The sequence below is a fragment of the Dryobates pubescens genome, chromosome 15 (genome assembly GCF_014839835.1).
Source record: "Dryobates pubescens isolate bDryPub1 chromosome 15, bDryPub1.pri, whole genome shotgun sequence".
NCBI classification, from domain to species: domain Eukaryota; kingdom Metazoa; phylum Chordata; class Aves; order Piciformes; family Picidae; genus Dryobates; species Dryobates pubescens.
This window is the reverse complement of record NC_071626.1, coordinates 9,426,458-9,448,324: the sequence shown is the minus strand read 5'-3', so window position 1 is coordinate 9,448,324 and position 21,867 is coordinate 9,426,458. Positions and strand designations below refer to the sequence as shown.

The 21,867-nt window shown below is 49.9% G+C and overlaps 1 protein-coding gene across 2 annotated transcripts in view; it reads right to left on the bottom strand.

Annotated features, from left to right (window-relative positions):
• Window positions 1-7,341: 7,341 nt before the first annotated feature.
• The window catches only part of CACNG2 (calcium voltage-gated channel auxiliary subunit gamma 2), a 53,641-nt gene continuing 39,115 nt past the window's right edge, over window positions 7,342-21,867 (bottom strand). For both annotated transcript variants that reach the window (XM_009902590.2, XM_054168015.1), the window contains 3 exons: window positions 12,346-12,429; window positions 8,420-8,560; window positions 7,342-7,934 (listed from right to left, as the gene is read on the bottom strand). In XM_009902590.2, the coding sequence (XP_009900892.2) occupies window positions 7,399-7,934; window positions 8,420-8,560; window positions 12,346-12,429 (761 nt within the window). In that variant the 3' untranslated portion in view covers window positions 7,342-7,398. The remainder of the gene's footprint in view (window positions 7,935-8,419; window positions 8,561-12,345; window positions 12,430-21,867) is intronic.

The window sequence follows — 21,867 nt, the reverse complement described above, 5'->3', positions numbered from 1 at the left end:
AGCAGCCATGGGGCAGCCATGGGGCTTCCTGACCTGGGAACTGCTCAGCAGGGTTGCTTATTTATCTGCATGCTTGAAGTATCTCCCCACTAAGCATTCCTGGACAATCCTGGGCCTGGCACCAGCTGGAGACCAGAGAAGCTGCAAAATTCTGGGGAGGTGGGGGAGGCTTGGTGATGGCAGGCAGCTTGCTAGGACATGCTTCTTCAAACCTCGTGGCTGCATGAAGCTCAGAGTTAAGAGCTTTTTTGTCTGCCCTCCCCCCTTCAAACCGTACCTGCCTCTGGATAGGCTGGAGTCTGTCCCAGGCAGGAGTGAGTCAAATCCCCATGTCCAAATGAGTTATGTCACTGTGTCCCTCTGAGCTTTCCTGCTGGAAGGAGATGGGGAATGAGGGGAGCCCTGGCAGACTGAAAATGGCCCCTGCACACCAGAGGGAAACTGGGCAAAGGTCCCACTGCTGTGTCTCCTGTGGGAGCCACGTGTCTCCTCTGGCTCCCACGTAGTGCAGCCTTGAGCCTCCGTTGCTGTGCTGAGCTCATCCCACAGGATGGCACTGCCTGCTCAGGAACGGGCAGCCAGGCCAGCACTTCTGGCAGGCATAAATTCAGCAAATTAAACTGTGGTGGCAGATTCTGATTGACAGGTCCCTAGAGAGCAAAGTCCCTTGTTTTCTCCATCCCTGAGGGAATCAGGAGCAGCAGGAGGAGCAGCAGTAGAGAAAACACTTTCCCAAGCCCAGTGCTTTGCCCTTGCAGATCTTTTTCTGGGACTCAGCCTATACCTGCATATTTTGACCCCTTTGCTGAAGCTACCAGTGCCAGGCCAGCCAGCTGCTTCATTGTGGACTTTCCACAATGCCAGGAGCCAACCACTGGTGCTGAGGCCAACTTGTCTGAGTGCTCATTGCACACACGAGCTGTTGGACCCAGGTCTTTCTTTGCCCAGGTTTCATGGCCTGGAGGTTTCAATAAAGGGCAAGCGAAATGAGGCCAGCAGGGTTTGGCGTCATTCACACGTTACTCCTCTCTGCGGTGTAAAACTGGCACAAGTGACAACGCTCTGCCAGAATGGTTTATGTCTGCCTTGGCTTTGCCAGAGCCAGGTCAAAACTGGGATTTGTAGCCCAAGAAGATGAGGGCTTGGGTGAGCATCCAGCCACCAGTCTCCTGCCTCTGCTGCTAAGCCTGCAGGGAAGCAGCATGGCCCATTGTGGTCCTGGATCCTCTAGTGGAGTCTTCACAGCAGCTGGATGCTCAGCACCCTACTAACAGCCAGTGGATGGAGCATCCACCATGGACACTGGGACATTACAGATGTCTGTCCTGCCCTCGTGAGCACAGGTGCCCAGGAAAAAGTCTTTGTAGGGCCTGTCCCATGTCCTGGTCTGATGGAGTTTCTCCATCTCCATAGGACATTTTGGCTTCATGGCTGCTCTGCAGCTCTGCAGAGCCCCCAGAATGTGTGGGTACACTCAGCTTGGTCAGGACTTCTTGTAAACATCCTTCCTGAGAATTGGGATGCTGGATACTACTCCCAGGCTTCAGTTTAGTTAGGTGGGATGGCTTGTTCTTCACTCTTGGAAGGAAAACTCAGGCTGGTGGCATTTAATTCATATCCTCTTCAGTATATGTCCTTGACCACTCTTAAAATTTACCTTCCCTCTGCCTCCCTTCCCTACCAAAACCATTGCCTTTCCTTTCTGTCTCTCCAGAGGGTGTCCAGAAAGGCCTGGGCAGAGGAGGGGAGAAGCACCCAGCAGCTGGAAAACACCCAAGGAGGGGATGCTGAGTCATCTGGAGCCACATCAACCCTTGGACAAACCTCCAGGACATTCAGCTGTCCTGCCCTTTGCCAGACTTGCTTACCTAACAGCTTCCATTAGGGTGACTGTACCTCCTCACAGACTCCCTTTCTCCATCAGATTTCCTTCAGATTCTCTCCATACTTGGCCTCAGTGCTTGGCTTTTGAAAGGTGAGGTATGTGGATCCTCCCCTGTGTCAGTCCTCACACTCAAGCAAGACAGCAGGCTTGTGTGATGTTTGGCCTCTCTCTCTAATCATTTGGCACTAAAAAGTATCTGCAGAGAAAAGTACTGGTCTCCATACCTGGGTCTTAATTTCCTCCCTTACCAAACCATTATTACTAATTACTGCTCCTAGGTGTTTAAGCCATTTCAATGATGTTGTTAAAAGACCAGCATTAATTTAATAGGTGAGTATCTGGGTTTCCCCACATGAGGGGCTCTCAGAATGTCTCCCACAGAAGCAAAACTCAGCCAGCCCTGGCTGTGGTCCATACGAGAGAGGCCACAGAGGAGTGCTGAGGGAGACCCACCAGCACCAGAAGCCAGGCATTGCTCTGCAGGAAGCACTCCCTTGCCTCATACCACCCCCTAAAGGAAGCCCACTCTTCAGCCATGCTGCCTGCCTTCCTGGAGAGGGAAGACTTGGCACTGTTGCCAGCACTGTCCAGCATCCCTTGGGCAGAGGCATGCCCTCTCAAGCTCGGATCCTTTGCCAGAGCCATCCTAGGGGATTGCTCCACCTAAGTGGGGCAGCACTTTCCTTGGAAGATACATCTGTTTGCTTTTCATCCATCCCTGGCCAGCATTTGAGAGTGTGTCGTCAGATTCAGAAGCAGGGGCTGTCAGAAATCAGCCCCATGCAGAGCTGTGCACTGCTATCTTCTGGCACCTGAAAGGAGGCAACGACCATTGCACCAGGAGAGGTTCTGGGGCTGGGGTGCAACCTGGCTGAAGATACCAAACCAGACTTTGCCTACTGCATTTCCACTCATACTACCTACATTGCAAAGGGACTGCTGGCTCTCCTTTCCCATTACTGGGAGGATTGGGCCTTGGGCAGGGAAAGTTTTCCAGGATGGGCACAGGGTAACATTGTAGGTTCTCACACCCACCTAAGCATTATTATGCCCTGGGAGAGAGGGGTAATGAGTGCTTCCACCCACACAGACCTTTGCTTTCAATGCTACCCCTTTAAAGCATCACTTCATATGGCAGATTAATTAGTTAATGTTTGCAAAGTGCTTTGCACATGAAAAGTGCTGTATATGTGCTAAGTATTTGTATTAATTATGATGGCATGGAGGCTGGCCCCACCTGAGCAGCACTCCCCATGCCTGGTAAAGCCCAGCCTTTAAAAGCCAGAAGGAGAAAGAGAGAAGCAGAGAAGACAAAATAAGACCATCTGTACCCAGCAAGGAAAGAGCACCTCATGCAGTTGTGTACAGGGGCTGAGTCACGCACCCCCTCCACTCTGAGCTGGGCATTGTGTGGGGAATGGAGCTACATCTCCCCAGTGCCCCAATGGCATGGGGGGTGATAAGGGAGCACCCTTTTGCCCCCAGCTCTTCATTGAGCTGGAGTTGGAAACATTGCGGGGAGGATAGGAAAGATGTGGAAGGGTTTCTTTAGCTCATCCTACCAATACCTCTGTGTGCCAGAGCCAGGAAGGAGGATGAGGAGGGAACAAAAAGGTTTTGGGGTCTGTGAGCTAGACGAAGTGGGGAGGTGGTTGTGTCCTAGACATGTGCATGGCAGGGCTGGGAGCAACTTGGTGTCCCCCAGTGCCTGGCCCGCTTTGCTACTTCTCCCCTCCTTGTGCCCTCCTTCTTGATGAGACTGCTCTTGGGAAAGGTCCCCAGAGGAGGAGCCGAAATGGGGTGGTGCATGGCCCAAATTACCTCAGTGGTGAATACTGCTGGCTGGCCCATGAAACGCATGTGCTGACAGGCATGCTGGGGAGGTATGAGGTGAGTATGAGGGGATATTGAGGGGTGAGATGGAGGGGATTGTGCTGGAAGGGAGAGCTGAGGAGAGCCAGAGTGGGGACCCACAAGTGCCAGCCAGGAGAATCCAGATGCTGAGTGCAGGTACCAATTGAGATGCTGAGTGCAGGTACCAATCGAGATGCTGAGTGCAGGTACCAATTGAGATGCTGAGTGCAGGTACCAATCGAGATGCTGAGTGCAGGTACCAATCCAGATGCTGAGTGCAGGTACCAATCCAGATGCTGAGTGCAAAGCAGGGAGCAGGGAGAACTGCCATGCTGTGATCACATTGTCAGGTGTGCCTTTACCTTGCTCCCCACCTGCTGTCACCAGATGAACCCTCTTCATCCCACCTGCACGTTCAGCTCATGGTCTCACTTACCTGAGACAGGTCAGACCCTGGCTGTACTTTGGAGAGGCTTTGTCACTCAGGTGGCTGCCCTTCCCTCTCTGAGCTGGTGGTGACAGGGTCTGGTGGGGATCCTGGTCTGCTCCAGAAAGCCATGGAAGGTCTCACAGTGAGTGGGTGCTCAGTGGGGATCCAGGGGATCTCAGCACATTGCTGGCACCCCTGCTGCCAGTGGGGGGGTTGGAGGTGAAGGGACATGCCAGGAGCCTAGTCCCCTTTGCTGGGCTGTCACCTCCCTGCCCAGCTGTCACTTCACCCGTTTCTGGATCTGCAGGTCTGGTAGGAAAGTCAAACTCCCCAATAAATTCACACCACCGAGGACCAAGTTATAAAAAAAAATTCTTTATTTCATGTACCAGGATTTTTTTTTTTTTTATCATTTTCTCTTTTTAAAATTTTTTTTCTTTTTAACAGTCTGAAAAAAACCACAAAATAAAGAAAATGGAGGTTGGTTTCTTGTACTGGTTTGAGCTGGACACGAGCAACATCCTTGGAAAAAAGCCTCCCCACCAGCCCTCACCTGCTGCCCACACGCTCTCCCTTTCCTGCCTGGCCTGGGGGCACGCTCGGCGGCTCTGTGAATGCTCCCCAGCTCCAAGTGGTGTTGGGCAGGTGAGAGTGGCTGAGGATGGAAACCCCAGTGCCACCCTGCCTCTCACCGGGGTCTGGGAAACCGGCATTAATTTATTCCTTGGGGGGCATCTGTGGTGGTGAGGGGGGGCGTCCCTGTGAATCTTTTCTCATGGGCTTTGGGGGGGGGTCATGGGAGGGGCTTTCAGTAGGGTCTGGGCACCCAGCCAAGCTGCTTGCATCCTCCTCAGGCCTTGTGATGTTGTTTTGTGGGGGTCACCCCCCTCCTACTGCTGCCCCTCACCCTACCTTGGAGCAAGGAAGGGATGTTAAGCAGTAGTGGGAGGGGTACAGGGAGGATCAGGCTGCTTTTAAGCAGAAACCCCACTGGGACCCGAAGCAGGGGACTGTGCGGCTCCTAAAACTGGAGCAGCAGGAATGGGGACGGAAAAATACTCCAAAAGTGGGTCTGAGCTGCTGAAAGGCTCAGCGGCCCCATCCTGCAAACCCCTGGCCTCGTGCCTGCCCAGGCCACTGCCGCTTTTCGGCAGGAGTCCCAAAAGGGGCTCTGTCCTTGCCCCAGGCTGGCCAGTGACTCACAGGGCCCCCCTCTGCTGCCCTGCCACCATCTCCCCACCCGCCCGTGTCCACAGCGGCCGTCATGGGGGGGAGCTGGATTAAAAGTGGTTCCTGGCACCCCCAACGCCCCGTTCCCCTGGCACAGCAGGGAGGCAGTGAGCTGTGGCCAGGCCAGTGCTGCTGGGGCAGGATGGCAGGGGCCCAGCTCTCCTTGCTGCTGTGGAAAAGAGCGCAGCAGTCCAGGACCCACTGGCAAGGGGAGGATGAGGACAAAACCCATCGGGAGATGCCTGGTGGCTTTGCACCTCTCCCTAGCACGGCTGCCGGGTCTTGGGGGGCTCAGGATCAGAGCAAGCAGCTCGCTGGGATTTGGGCTGGGGAAGTTCACGTGTCAAGGCCAAGCAGCCAGTGGCTGACTTTGGGTGGGGGCAGGCTGGCTCTGCCTAGGGAAGGAGTAATTGACTTCAGGGGGTGGCTAGGTTTACCTCGCCATGCCCCTACATGGCTGCAGCCCCAGTGGTAGGACCTAAGGGGATCTGGGCAGTTTGGGGGGACACGCAGCTGCCCTGGGGAACCTCTGGAGTATTCACAGGAGAGCGTGCACGCACCTGGGTGTCTATGTGTGAGCATGGCCACGTGTGCACAAGTCCCACCCCCACCCCACCTCACACCGCCCTCAGCTTTGGCCTCCCGTGTCCCGACCCCACCACAGCAGCAGCCTCCTGAAGAGATGAGAGAGCCCTGGTTCACCCCACCAGCCCCCCACCCTCTGCCTGCACCTCCCACCCTGCTTCCTGCTGCCTTTTTCCCTTTTTTTTTTAATTTCACAGTTTAAAGTTGGAGAAAACAAAAATGAAAAGAAAAAAATACTATCTGTTTTTCTTGCAAGTAAATCCACTTATTATATTTACATTTATTTATAGCTGTTGTTTTATTAAAAAAATTGCCACTTTTAAGAAACCTTTTTTTGTCCTTTTTTTTTTTTTTGTTTTTGTCTCTGTGTGTATATCTTTATTTACTGTGTCTGTTTGCTTTTTGCACTGTCACTGTTAACCCCAGGGTCCCCAGGGCTGAGGAAGCAGGGACCCCCTCCCCCCCGCCCCGGGGACACTGTGGAGGGGTGACTCAGCATCAGCTCCTGCACAGGAGTCACTTTTAACCCCTACACACCTGCGGGGGCATGAGCAGATCCCCACAGATCCTGGGGGAATGGAGCAGATCCCCACAGGGAACGGAACGGGTTGAGGTTGACCTCAGGGATCCTCCATAACCGGTCCAAGGACACCAAAGCTGCTACCAGCCAAAACCCCATGCCCTGTCCCCCGGGGAGCTGGTGCTGGGTAAAGGTATGTGGGAAACAAACCATAAAATTAAAGAGTAAAGCCTCCCAAAATCCAAAGAGCTGCCTCTTCCTCCTCCCACTCGATTTATTGTCAATTGTTTGGGTTTTTATTTTTTTCCCCCTTCGTTCCCTTTTATTTTAAAGTCTGTTTTTTTTTTTTTATTAAATGTTAAAATAATGGTACATGGGAAATCATGCATTTTCTTTTAAATTTATTTCTATTTTTAAATCTCTTTCTCTTGATTTTAAAGTTTTTTTTCTTTTTTTTTTCTTTTTTCTTTTACTTTTTTTTTTTTTGGAAGGATTTTTTTTTTTAAACTGTTGTCTCTTTCCTCATGTTTCCTTTTCATTTGCATTTGTTTGTTTCTTTGTTTGTTTGTTTGTTCACTTGCTTGTTTGCTTATCTGCTTGTTTGTTTAGGTTTTTTTGGTTGGTGGTGGGGTGGGGTTTTTTTTTTTGTCTTTTTGGTTTTTTTTAATAGATTTTTTCCTTTTTTTTTTCTTTTTTTTTTTATTTTTTGTTTTTTTTTTTTTTTGAATTGGGAAGGTTCCCCACCCCCACCCCCCCTCCCCCTGCAAAGGGGCACATCCACCTCTTCCTTCCCACCCCCCTGCTGGCCCCTGCCCCTTCCACCCTCCCCATCCCGCAGCCCACCCCTTCTCCTCCTGCCCGCTCCTGCCCCATTTTCAGCTCATGGTGACAGCTTCATACCGGGGTGGTCCGGCGGTTGGCTGTGTTGGTGTGGATAGAGTCCTTATTCTCTTTCTGGATACAGTTGTGAACCTGGAGGAAACTGTTATCCCTGTCGGAGTTGTAGGTAGCGGTGGGGGTGGTGCTTGCCTTCAGCGGGTCCCTGGTCAGGGTATACATCGAGATCTCTGTTGATGGGAGGGTATTGAACCCTTTGATCCCAACGGGAGAGGCATCCCTGGAGTGTGAAGGCTCAGTGGAGCGGGAGCTGGAGCGGCTGCGTCTCTGATAGCGGTACCGGTAGCTGGGGATGCGGGTGATGGCGGAGGACTGGAGGTAGTCCGTGGCACGAGCGTTGGCGCGCAGCTGTTTGTGCCGGTCTATGAACATGTGGACGGCCAGCACTCCCACCATCTCGGCTATAATGAAGGACAGGGCCCCGAAGTAGAAGGACCAGCCGTAGGAGTAGCTGTTCTTCTTGGAGTCACTCTTGGAGGGGTCTCCAGCGTTGGCTGATATGTATACGATGATGCCAATTATATTACTCAGACCTGCCAGCCGGCCAGCAGAAAAGAAAGAGAGAGATGTCAAGAAGGTCACACGTGGCCACTGGGGGGCCATGCACTTGAGCCCCTGCCTCCAGGATGTGGGGAAGGGAGGGCACCAAGCCACCTGTCCTCTCCCCAGGGGCAGCTTTCCTTGGGAAAGCTAAACAAGACCCTCCTCACATGCCTGCCACATCCTCACTGGTCTCTGAGAGATGCTGGAAGTAGGGAAACTCCCTCTCTCCAGCAGCCCCCAAGCAGCAGGAAAGCCCCTGCCTGCAGGGCACTGCTGCCTGCCTCTGCCCAGACTGCAGGCAGGGCAGAGAGGCATCCTTGGGCTGCTTTCACCCTGAATAAAGCCCATCAGGCAAGAGAAATGCATGCAGTCCTGCCTAGGCAACTCTACCTCTGCAGGTTGCCCTAGTTGGGCAGCCCCCCTCCACCTCCCAGAGCCCATCTCTGGGGCATCAGGTCCTGGTGCGTCCCTTTACCTGCAGACACGAAGAAGATGCCGGCACTGAGGATGATGTTGTGTCGGGTTTTGTAGAACTCGCTGGCTGCAATGCAGAGTCCACCCATGAAAAGCAGAATCACACTCAGGATTGGGAAAATACTAGAGGCTCTAACAGCCCCTGCAGAGGAGAGAAGGAGAGGGACAGAAAGAACAACACAGGTGTAAGAAAAAGGAAAAAGAAGCATGGAAATGGTGGCAGGGTGAGGGGATGGAGAAATGCGAGCACGTTTTGTGGGTGGGGGCAAAGGGGAGAAACAGAGGGTGATGGGCAGGGTGGGGTGTGGAATAATTCAAGGAGGAATAAAGGCATCAGGGGGTGGAGGGAGGGAGCGAGAGAGAAACAAAGTGTGTCAAAGAGAGCAGTCTGAAGCAACTCTCTTGTGCCTTGGCTCTGCTGCTGCTGCAAAGCTGCTGGTCCAGTGTGAGGAGGAGGAGGAGGCTGCAGGGCTGGGGGCTGCAGGGCTGGTGCTAAGTTGGGAACCTGCCTGTGCTTCCTGTCTCTGCTCATGCTGTCTTTTCCCCCGCTTTTTGGGGGACTGTGTGCTGGAGTGGGAGCCCTGGCACCATCTGTCTTCTCCTCCTGCAGGGTGCTGCCACTCAAGCCTGCTCTTCAAAGAGCAGCAACCCAAATGCTTCCTGTGGAGCTGCTCAATCTCGAATCCTCCCGAAAGGGCACAAGCATCTCAAGGAGAGATTTATTTATTTATTTATTTATTTAAGGGCTGAGAAGGAGCTACTGGTGCCATAGACTGCTCTGCGGCTGCAGCGAGGACCGAGAAGTGCAAGTCCCAGCCCTGCATGCTGAAACGCGGGGCCTGTCCGAGTGATTAAACAGCTGGGCTCCTTCCAGAGGGCAGGCACGGTCTGGATGTGCCAGCTCCCACACACGCAAGCTCTCCATCGGTCGATACGTGAAGAGCTCAGCCAGCAGAGGGCAATGGCACAGATGCATGTGTGTGCTCAGAGGCACATGAAAACATACCCCACAGCTTCTGGGGGGACTCTCTCATAGTCACGCAGGGAACAGGCCAGGGCTGTGTAATACGCGCACCCACGCACACGCACACGCACACGCTGCTCGGGGGCTGTTCAGTGGGTATCAACAGTCTGCCTGAGTTCATGTTGCCAATATTCGTATTTTCAGAGTGGGAAATACCTTCCTTCCTCCCTTCCCAAGAGAAAAGAAGCCATTAAAGTATGAGATGAAGCCTTGCTTGACAAAGAAAGATATCACATCAGTTGGTGCAATTATGCTTCTTGAACAAATCTCTGGGAGGGGAGATGAAAGCTAATCCCTCCTTGCCTGTAAGAATGAATCCTATAAAGCAAGCAGAGGACTTTTTCCTAAGTGGGCTTCAAAGACCATGCTTCAAAGACCCTGTTGGCATCAGGATCCTACCAGGCACAAGGAATCATCTCCTTGAGGGGGACTCTAGCCCACTGCTTGTGCATGGGAAATGCAAAAGGCAGGGAGAAACCTCTCTTGCTTGCTTTCCAGTTCTGCCTGGCTGTGTTTCAGGGAACAGGATAGTGATAATAACCATCTTAATAGCTTCTGGAAAGCAAGGAGGGATTTGACAATGTGAAGCTTAAATGGCAGTAAGCAAACATCAAGCAGGCATCTGCTGTTCAAAGGATTTCTAGAGAAATGGTTGGTCAGTCCCACAGCCTGGCCCTGACCACATCAGTTCTATCTGGGTCTTAATTCTGAAATTCATGTCTGTTGGGAGAACACAAAGTTGCTGGCTGACATGAGCAGCTGCAGGCATTATGTGATGGAGAAGGACAGCAGCCTTGCTCAGCCCCTGCATTCTGCCCCTCAGGAAGACCATGTCAGCAAAAGAGAGGCAGAATCTTATCCAGTCTTAAGTCCAGAGCCTTTGGTCTAAAGGGAAGAGGTCTCCTGATGGTGTTTGAATGCACCCTTGTATCATCTGTCCATTCTCTACCTTGAGTGTTTTCTAGCAAAGAAATGCAGGGATGCTTCTGCTTCCTCTCTGACAATAGGCATTTGATTTCTAAAAGCCTAAGACATCTTCAGTGGATGGCTGGCAGAAACAGAGTCTAAGCCCTTCTAGCCAGGCCATGAATGCTACTCTGCAATCATCCTGGTCCCTCAAATGAGAGAATCACCTAGTCTGATTCTAATGTACCACTTCCTAGCTGTTCTTGCCCGTATCACCAGGCATTGCCCATGCACAGCACTCAAGGGACTCCAGATGAACAGTAGTCCTGGGAAGAAGCTGTTCAGTGGGGTCCCTCTCCAGTTAGGTCTAAGCCAGCAGAAATCCCATTTCCCTCAGGAATGACCCAATAGTTCTTTATTGATTTGCCAAATCTCTCTTTGAACCTGACTTCTTCTTAAGGAGGGCTCTATCCTGGGGACACCCTCAGGTCCTGATGCTAAGCCAATTTTTGTCTTCAGATCTTGTTCACTCTGAGGGAGCAGCCACATCCTTCTTGAGATGTTCACCCCCTTCCCCCAACTCTTTTTTTCTGAAGTGCAGCTGATGCTGCAAGCAGCTTCCTCGCTCCCAAATAGCTCTGCAAGAGCTGCCTCAGAGGCAACCTGCACAGTCACGGTGCCAAACTGGATCAAACCCTAGTCTTCAGCTCTGTTGTTCAGAGGCTACGCAGCGATTAAGAGATCGATGCTGCAGAAAGGCATCTGAAAGAAGCAATCTCCCTGGGTTATTTACAATTTACAGTGGATGAAGAACTGTTTGAGAAACCAAGAGGAAGCAGCATAAGATCCACCTCTTTTCACATACAAATGAGCCTCACAGAATTTAAATTACCTCTTTCATCCCTGCCGCAGGGCTGGTTCTCCACATCTGGCTTGGAGCACACCCAGATAACAAGGAGATATTCTGAAAGACTCCCGGCCTTTGCAGACCTCTGATGCTTAACCTTGGGAGGTCAAAAGCTCTTATCTCAGATTTCTGAAGGGAGAAGATCTCTTCTCCTGGTGTCAAAAGGCTTTGGGCTTGTGGAGAGAAGGCAGGATATCAATGGGGGGACATAAGTAGAGGAGTGATCCCTTTTCAGCTGTGCTAAAAGACCAGCAGACTCCTGCTTCTGGGGCAAATGTGAAATATGGACTTGAGTTCAGGGAGGGCAACACATGATGTGCATCCGCCCTGCTCGCCACGCTGCCTTCCCTGTCCCCATGTTAAAAGTGGCATGATCTTCACCTGCATGTTCCACGCTGGACTCAGAGCTCAGATTAGGCTTCTTTACAGAGACACCATGTGCCTGGGGTACAGCACCTCTCCTGGGGGCTCTGTGTGAACACCAGGTCTATTTTGCAAAGGGCTTTGACTGTTCTTATTCCTGCTTGCCGTTCTCATCACTAGAATCACTAAAGCCATGAAAGATCAGATCTGTGGTCTCTGGAGGCAAGTGGTGTTTGGGGAAAGATGAAGACAGAAATAGGTGCTTCTTGGACATAGTCCAGCTAATTTTTTCAATCTGATGCAACTTGAGTATCAGAGAGGGAAATAGAAAATTCCTCTGCTTTAGGAGGGTGCAGAAACACACACACACACACAGACACACACACACACTTACAGACACACAAACGCTCACACTGTCCCAGCTAGCTCAGTCCTGACCTTATGACCACTCAGCAGCTCTCCAATGGATTTGAATTAAGACTCTGGATTTATAACATAGTCAATGGTCATTACTAAAAAATGACACTGGTTGTTACTATGAATTTGCAGCTTGCACTGAACGGGGTCCCAGAGAGGTGAGAGGGGCTGATGAGACTCTGGGGTCACTTCCTCGGGCATGCTGAGCCTCATAGGTCCCAGCATCTCCACCACCCTACCTTTAGAAAGCAGAAGGCACCCGACGCTACCACCTATGAGCCACTGCAAGGAGAAGAGCCTGCGGACTTACGGAGGAAATATTCTGCTGTATCGGCTTCATAATCTGCATCCTCAGGGAAGTGATCGATTTGCTTACACAGACCTTTAAAATTCCCTAGGGAACAAGAGAAAAAAAGAACAAATGAGAACACCAAACCCTGCCTCTCAGGAACAGCTGCCCTCTGTGTTGCCCTTTGTACCCGCCCTACCTTCCTCCCGGGCAGCAGACCTGCTCGTGTATGGATGCCCGTTAAATGCCCGAGTGCATTTCTTGCACACTTGCACACATATCTCCCTCTGATTTGCTCTCTCTATCCAGTCTGATGACCATCTAGCCCAGCACCCTTTGCTCGGTGATGGAAAGCACCGGAGGTTTTGGTCAGCAGATCTGACTCCTGCTGCAGATGGCACTGCCTGCCTCTGAGGGATGTGGAATGAGAAGAGGAGCCAGGGGCTGGGACATGCTGCAAAGACGAGGGTCAGGGTTCCTTCCTTCAGCATTGACCAGTGTGATTGTGGGTGTTTGTGTTGCACCTTTTGTGGCCTTGATGGATCCCAGCAGCACTGTGCACAGTGGGGTGATCAGGTTTGGGTGGAGAAGTGTTTGCTTCTCTCAGCTGTGAATTTGCTGCCTATTCATTTCATTGGCAGGATGTATCCCATCGTTCTGGTGTGGTACAAGGAAAACAAAACCTCTTAATTGACTTTCTCCCTATGACTGCTTGTTTTGCATACTTTTATCAGGCCTCCTCTTGTTTTCTCTCACAGACTAAGGCTGCAAGAAGCTTGGTGGAAGTGTGTGTATGCAGCTCTGCAGCAAAACACCCTTGGAACTGGAGGAGCGAAATCTTCTGCCACAAGTGAGGGAAACTGGACTGGTCCATGTACAGGGCCTTCTGATGGATTTAGTCATGGGACATCCTTTTTCACATGCTCCATAACCAGCAAAACCTTCCCAGCAGAAGGCCAGTCTTTTGCCATCTAGGACGCTTACCAGCCTCTTATTTTCATCATTCATGTCTCTCTCCTCTTGAAATCAGAAATACCATATCAGAGAGGTAATGCTCAATCCATGTAATCACCATGACCACTGGTTGACTAGAATCTCAAAGGAGTAGTCATGTAGAAGGCAGTTTCATCATATCTCCTGGAGTTCCCCCCATTCTTTTTCTCATCCTTTGCCTTGTATTTCCCCTGGGCTCTTGCACCGGCTGGCCATTAACATAGAACTGATTAACATAATTGGTCCAGAAGGGAGGAATGCAGTGTCTGCATAAGGTGCATGGACAGGCATAGTGATCCCATGGGCCCCTTCACCAAAGGTCAGCCACTGATGTGGCTCAGGCTGACTGATCCCTCAAAGGAAGACTTTGGAGTCCAATTCTGGAGAGTGACAAATGCTGTGGCAACATGGGAAAGCCACCTGCCACCTTGGCCCTGAGCCCAGACACTGGACCAGCTGGGCATGCAGGGCAAGGGGAAAATGAAGCCAGCACAGTTATGATTGCTGCATCTGGGAAGGGTTGCTTGTGGGGAATGTAGAGCTCTTCTAGGCAAACTCTGCCTAGGCTGAGACCTGCAGGGACCGTGTCAGGTCCTCGAGTCATGTCTCAGAAGGTTTATTCCAGATGAATTCCAATTATCTTTTAGATATTTGAGAAAAGCTGGAAGAAGGACCTAGCTCAAAGGCTGTCCCCTGAGTCTCTTCCTGAGGCCAACCTTACTGGAGCAAGGTTATGGATGTGTTGAGAGGCAGTGCTGAGCAAATAAATGTAGAAAGCAGGCAGGTGAGTCCCTCTAGGTCAGCCCCCAAGCTCAATTCCTTCTACATCCAGTTGGCTTGTGTCTGATGCTTCTGAGATACCTATTGCCTTTAACTAGTTCAAAGAGCTTCCATGAAGGAGCTGGAGACAGCAGAAAGGAGTGTGTGTGCATGTAAGAGGTAAGTAACAGGAGAAGAAAGTAGGAACAAAGCTTCTCCAGGTACCTCTGAAGTGTTATTCCCACATTGAAACTGTGAGTTATGAAAGGAGGCTATTAATCACTCACCCCCAATCCAGTTATTATCTCATTCAAGAAATGTCTGCTTCTCAGCCATGGCTCTTCCAGAAGGAAGGCTTCATAGCCAAGCAAATTCCATTTCTGCACTCCCACCCTTCTATTTGCCCATTTAAATATCCATGGGGCTCTTTTCCCTTGCTTGCCCATGACTGCTGTAGAACATCCACCCATGACAGACAAGTAGCTCATCACTCTGGTTCCTTGGCTGAAGTCACTGATGCACAGTGCACAGGAACACTGCCACTCTCCAAGGCACCAAGGAAATATTCAGCCTCAGATTTCATCTTTTTTGCCCAGCATATCCTGAGCACTGAGCACCTCCTGTCCACACATACTGGGGGAGTAAGCAGAGCCTGCATGCACCTCCCAGCAAAGGCTCCTGGTGCAAAGCCAGAGCCCCCCAGATGGAATCAGCCAAGAAGGGAAGAGGTACTACATCTGGAAAATCTCTCACACTGTGCCCTCTTTTCCCTGCTTCCTCTTTTCTCCCTCTGCCCTGCTCCATTTCTTGCTATAGCTGTTTGGGAAATGTGCTGCACCTTGTGCAGGGTGTCTTTTATATGGACTCATGTGGGATAGCAGGTTAGAGGTTCAGTTGCTCAGGCAGGGTGAGGGGACATGGAGGCTCTTTGAAAATCTGCTCCTGGTACTGAATGTCCAAAAGGCCTTGCTGATGTGGCTCAGCAGGGTGCTTGGCTATTAAAATGTCCAGACTTGACTTGCTTAAAATGCCATGGCATTGAGGAGCTGCTCCTCATGGCAGCCTGATACGCTGTGGAAGGCTGATCCCCTGCCCTGGCTCAACTCTGCCAGGGTTGGTAAGGGCAGAGTGGGCAGCACTGGTTCCACTTGAGCCCCACTTTGTCTGTGCTCAGCACAGGGTGCTGTGACTCTGGATGCTGACTATCTGCCTGTGCTACCACACCCTCTACTCCAATGCCTCCCAGCTCCTCTGGGCAATGGATGGGGAAAGGATGCAGAATTTAGGTCATTAATGCGCTAACTGGGAATATAAGAGAACAAGATTCAGTTTTTGCTCTGCCACAGGCATGCTGTTAAAACAGCTTCTTCTCTCTGCCTTAGAGTCCCAGCCTGTAAAATGGGGGTGACAGCACTCCTCTGCCTCATGCTGTATGGGCATGTGTTAAAGAGGGCATGGTGTGGGTGCACTGGTGCCAGCAGCTGTGCAAGTACATGGAGTAGGTGAGTGATGAATGGTGGCGGTTGAGAAGCCCACTCGGTGCAGGGAAGGTCATGCTGCCACCTCTTCTGCCAAGGTCACTCGGCAAATCTCTGACAGACATCTGTGGCCTGCTGAGATGGTGCGGCAGCCTCCCTGGCACCTGTGTTGGTGGAAGCATGGTGGCCACACACAGGGAAAGAGCTGAAGCAACTCGGCAGTGCTGCTGAGGTCTGACACAACAGCCTTTTCCCATGCTGCATATGCAGTTTGAGGAGCCAGGGAGGGAAGAGCCATGTACCACCCTATAGTTAATACTCCCGAATACCTGTGCAAGAGCAAATTGTTTTTTGGGAAGGCATGCAGGGCTCTGAGAGCCCCTCAAGAGAGTAAGAGCAATGTCTTTGCTGTACTTGTGTCCCTTTGCCCTTCTCGTTCTTCCTAACTAGAACTATTCCATGCTGTGAACCCTGAAACAGGCAGATTTTGAGTTCTCTGGCTTCTCCTGCATGCCTCTCTGAGAGACTTAAGCCACGTGCTTCCACCTCCTCACAGCAGCTCTCCCAGCACAGTTCAGGTTCTCCCTTCATCCTTTCTTGTGCTCACCCACCAGATCTTCCTCCTGTTTCTCAGTCTCTCTCATTCATGCAGCCACCTCCATCTCCCTGGTGTATTGGTGTGGGCATCTTCAAGCAGCCTGCTCTGGGGTGTGCAGGCTGCGAAAGGGCCGGGGAGGAGCTCTGACTTGTCTCAGGACAGAAAGGCTGGGGATGCCCAATCCGTGAAAAAAATCACAGAGCAGCCCTCAAGTCCCCTGAGTATTACTAGGAGTCCTTAGATGAGATCTTCACTGCTTGCTTGTTGCCTGCTTAAGCTTTGGGAGATGTAGTATGGAGGAACTATGACTGCTGCAAGAGACACTCCCCCAGTGCCTGGACCCGGACACAAGCTGCCCCAGCTGGGTCATTAAGAGCAGAGACAACCTGCCTGAGATGCATGAAAATCCACACTAACTGTGTGTTCAGCCCTCAGAGATACCACCTCCAATGTGGCTGGGTCATTGTTTGGGTACATGCTGTCTATCCAGGACTACTGGCAGCCATCAGCTCTGCTGCAGCAAGTCAGACCAAGTTACCCCCAATGAGAACCTGGCTTGGTGTTGGTGATATGTTTTATTTTTGTGCTGCTTTGTGCAGCTCTGTCCCTTTCAGAAGTCTTGCTTGCCTGCAGAGTGCAATCCATTGCAAAATAGTAAGTTCCAAAGAATGAAAAGCTACTCCCTTCCTGCAGGGTAGGAACACTTTAAAATGGTCAGGACGGCACATCTGAAAACTGGGAGCCAGAGGCAGAGGAAAAGACGTCCAAAAGGAGAGAAGCAGACAAAGAGGGATGAGAACAGAAAGACCTGTTTTCCTGGAGTGATTTGTGATATTTCCATTTATGGAAAAAAGCAATCCACTGAAAGCTTTCCTTCAGTCTCACTCTCTAATTTAGCTGAGGTTTTGGCATGATGGCTTATAGAGAAATAAATAAAGGAGACTGGATATAGCTGTTGTCTCTAAAAGCTCAGAAAGATGGCTTGGTGCTGGTCAAGGATTCAATACCTCTTTTCTGCCACACACTCCCTGGATCATTTTAGGAAAGTCACTTAACCCTGCTCTGCTTTCATTCCAAATGGGAATAAGGCTATTTCCTTGCCTTAGGAAAATACATCAGTGATCATACACTGGATCATCCCCACTTTCTAGTTCAAACATAGCATGCTCAACTTTGGTGTGACCTTCCCTCAGATAAATGTGAAGGCTACCTACATGCGAAAGCTCTCCCAAATTCACACTTGTGATTCTTGCCTCAGAAATAATCTTTGCTGCAGGTTGATATTTACTATCTACTCATGAAAGAAATGTGAGAAACAGTGCATGAAGGGTGGGTAGTCAGACACAAACACAAACATTTATTTCTGATCCAGGCCTCTGTTTCTGAGTGGAGTCTGTTAGGTACCAGGTGGTGAAATGGGGCTCAGAGCCAGCTTCTGGGCTGGGAATACAAATTCCACAGCTACATGGCAAATTGTTGGCATATCTTTCTTGCATGTTTTGGCAAAGGGCTTCCAAACCAGAAGAGGAGGCCTGCTGTCCCTGTCAAAAAATGCTACTTGTGACACCGAGTTGTTAATGCCCAGCCTGACATGACTTCAAGGGGAAGGAGTGAGGTTTCATGAGGTGCCAAGGGAAGCACAGGAAAAGCCCTTCAGAGGCAATTTGATTACTCTCCACCCTTCCAAGAACAAGAACACTCATTGTTTTGGGGGATTTAGTGCTGATGAAGAGCACAGTGGCAGGGAGCACAGACAGTGCTTGCGGGCATCTGCTTTTACCCACCTGTGCTGATGTACCCAAAAGAAAGGCTGGCTTTTCAAAAGTGCTCATTATTCCTCTAGGGGAATCTCTCCATAGATAGCACCCTGCAAAAATTAGGCCATCTTTTCACATGCCTCAGTACACATTTAAAGGTCTTGGTTACAGGGTGTAGGGTTATACCAGCAAACGCAGCCGTTGTGCCACAAGGGATGGTCATTTCTGGGCTTGAGCAAGTGATGCTCGGGCAGTTCTGACCCTTCACAGTGGCAAGGGATGCTGTACTAGTGGCAATATCTTTTGATTTGTGGGTGATTTTAAGACCAAAGAATCCACAGCTCTTCTCAGGGACAGAGGAACTTTCCACTACAAGGTGAAGCTCAGTGGGGCAGCAAATGAGGTCTATGGGGTAAGCCTGGGACAGTAGCAGAGATCCTGTGAGAGCAAAGGACCATCAGAAATTGGTGCAAATGCAGTGTGTGCCTGCTTTGATGTGGTCTTCTCTAAGATAAATGTGCAACAGTGCATATGTTAAAAAACCCAAACAAAACCTTAGCAACACAACCAGTATGTTGCATACAGAATTCTCTCCCTGGGGAGAGGATAAAAGAACAAACCACATGTGACTGATATCAAGCCCCATCACTTAATGTGCCACTGGAAATCATTCAGATACTGTGGTGAAAAAGCTTGTAAAAGAACTGATGCAAAATAGAAATTGATCTTACAGTTATGAAAGAATATCCCCCTTGCCTACAAGGCAGAACCATTATACCAGCTGTCCTCACCTTATTATTAATAATCATGTTTATTACAGCTGTTGCCAAGTATCAGATGATAAAGGGAGTTTACTGCAGTAAAAATGGTACAAACACTGCCTTACAAACCATTGCTACCTTGATGGGCACGAAGGGAAGGGTATATCACAGTGCATTAGCAACGACCAAAGCTACAGCAGTAAAATGGCTTGATAATAACAGTTCTGGGGAGAGGAGTTTAGTCAGGAGATTGTAAATAACCAGGAAAGGAAATGCAGAGACAGATGGGCAAGGAAGGAAAAAGTAGGAGAAGCTCGTATAGGGTAGCACTGAAGAGATGATGAGGTGAAAGGAGAGAGGCAGAGTGAACGGCCACCGAGCACTGGGGAGAGAAGTCCCTTCCAAGCCACTATTGAGGCTCCTGTTCGGCCTTTTTTCAGCTGTTACTCTGTCCTCGTTCTCCGCAGCGTTCCCCGGCAGTCACCCGGTGAAGGAGAGAGGGCTAATGACAGAAGAAAACTGTATGTGTGTGGCTGCAGGCAGCTTGGCTTACTCCCCCACAGAGCCTCAATGCTCTGGGAGTGCAGAAGAACCCCATCACATCTCAGCATCCCCCACACGGTCCCCGCGCAGCACCCTGGCTTGCCTGGCGCTGCAGCCGCAGCAGCGAACGAATGGGGATCGCGCTGCATTACGGCCGGACCCTGCGCCTGCTCTCTGCCTTCAATCGCTTTGCATTTTTCCTTGGAGGCAGCAGCCGCCTCACCTTCCCATCCCGCTCCCGAACGCTGCTAAGTAGCCGATAGACACTGCCTCAGAACTGGCTGTAGCTATTCCTCGTACGTGGGTAGAGAGGCAGTGGTAGCAAAACCTATTATTAAGATTATATGAAGATTTCCATTTTAAAACACCCTCTTTTTCCAGGGATGTAACTTTCAAAAATATCCTCACCAGCACTCGGGTTTTCCTCTGCTTTGTCACTAGCAGAGAGTGGGATTGGCTGGGAGAATTGGGCAAAGGCTGTTGAACATGCTTGGTGCTAACACAGACCCAGCACTTTGGAGCTTTACAAACTGAAACATTGAGGGTGGGTGGTTCTCAGGGACTGCTAGACATCTGTCCGAGTTACGGATGAAAAACCTCAGTGCAGCAATAATAACAATCATTCAAAACCCCCTTTTTGCATACAAACATCTCTGAGGAACAATTGCCTCCATGTTCTAGACTGTGGCAGAATCAAACCTGAGCTGAATTTCTTCTGAAAATAGTACTGAGCATAAAAATATATTAGGCTCATCTAAATCATCCAGAGCTGTGGATAACTTTCCTCCTCCTAACATTGTATTTCTCACACTTCCTTGCTGTGCTGGCATTCTGGAATTGAAGAAACATGTTGTATATGCCTATATAACAAATGCATGTTGTGGGTTCATCCATATGTCAGCGAGATGATTTGCTTTTTTCTAACTGGTGTTCTCCTGTGTGATTCAGTAAATGTGTAAGGCATTGACAAAACCTCTTGTTCCTCAACACAGAGGTCAGAAACTATTTCTACAACCGCTAGAGTGACTAGTGTCACTCCAGGTAGGCACACCATGAACTTTCTGGCATCCAAGCTCTGTTGCAGAGTTTTCAAGCTAGGTCAGCTGAGTCAGCAAAAGCCGTTTCCTTTGCTTTGAGAAGAGGCAGAACTGATCACTGAATGAGCTGGGAACCACAAGAAGAATTGAGGAAAGTGTTTGTAAATAGTTGTGCTCAGGCGGTACAGCGTGATGCTGGGGTTTACATTCCAAGAGCGGATCGGGATTGCTGGAGCTGCTGGGGTGGAAGATGAAAAAGTGAAGGCAGAAGTTGATCAGAACGTGGGGAGAAGTCCAAGCAAAACAGAAAGGGCAAGTGAGAGAAATCAAGTTATTACAGAGGATTAAAAAACCCCAAATCTGGCAATTTGTAGCAAGAACATTTGTGTGTGTGTGTGTAACGAGTCAAATGTGACACTACAACTGTGAGCCAAGTGACAGGAAGGGTGATGCAATTATCTGCAGTGAGAGAGAAATGATGTGCATAAGGTGTGGGAGGAGAGGAGGTGCTCCATAGCTACCACAGGCAATCCCCATCCATGACTGCACATCCAGATATCAGAGGAAGTGAGATATTAATGCAAGCCTGGAAAGAAAGGGGTGGATGGGATGAAAGGAGTAATTAAGAGATGTCACTTCTCTCTTTTGTTTTTGGTGGGTGCTTTTTTGTTTGCTTATTTTGTTTTTGTTTTTTTTTTTTCCCCTATCATGGCAACAATATTGTAACTAGGCCAGGTTTTGCATATAGGGTTACAACATCAAGCTCTCCGAAATCAAAGCATGTAAACAACATCCCAGCCAGATGAGGACATAAATACTGGACCGTCTCGAACTTGAACTCAAAGACCCAGAGGTCAAGTGGGTTACTTTCTCCCCAAAATTATGCAGAGGAAATCCAGGGGTCAGAAAATTTATAACTCAGCTGATCCTGCTGGGTTGCATTTTTCTTCCCAGACATAACTGTGTAACTGACCTGTAAGTGTGCAGCAGAGGACAGACCCAGGCTCACTTTGTACAGTAGGTCATCTTTTGGGTCAGCAGTGAGAACACAGCTCTAGGGGTGACTGGAAGTTACAGCACTCAGGCATGGATTTACCAGGGAAGAAAAGAAGGAAAACCAGGCCTCCTTACGCAGTGAAAAGTGGTCTGTGCAGCCTGGAACACAGCCACGAGCTGCACAGTGCCTTGCTTCAGATGGGGGCTGAGCACCTACAGTAGTGGCAACTTGGGCTTGCCTGTTCTCAAAGTCCAAACTGTGGATCTTGCAATTGTAATGCTGTGCTCACAAGGCTTTTTGAATGCAATTTCCTTAGTCATTTTTAAATTACGAAGGAGGAGAAAAGGCAATTCAAATCTTTCATTTCCAACTCCACACTGCATTTATCTCTGACATATCCAGCTGGATCTATAGGGAGATGCTGTCCTCAGTTAAACTGGTGTAAATCTAGTGTGACTCTGAGCTGCTCCTTCAGCAGATGTGGTCACAACCAAAAGAGGAATTAGGCTTGCAGCTGGTAATTAGCTTATGAAGTATGTGGTGTGCTTTAGGGTCCTTCAGGATGCAAAGGGCTTTATAGAAATTATTATTAGTTATTAATAATAAAAATACCCAAGAAC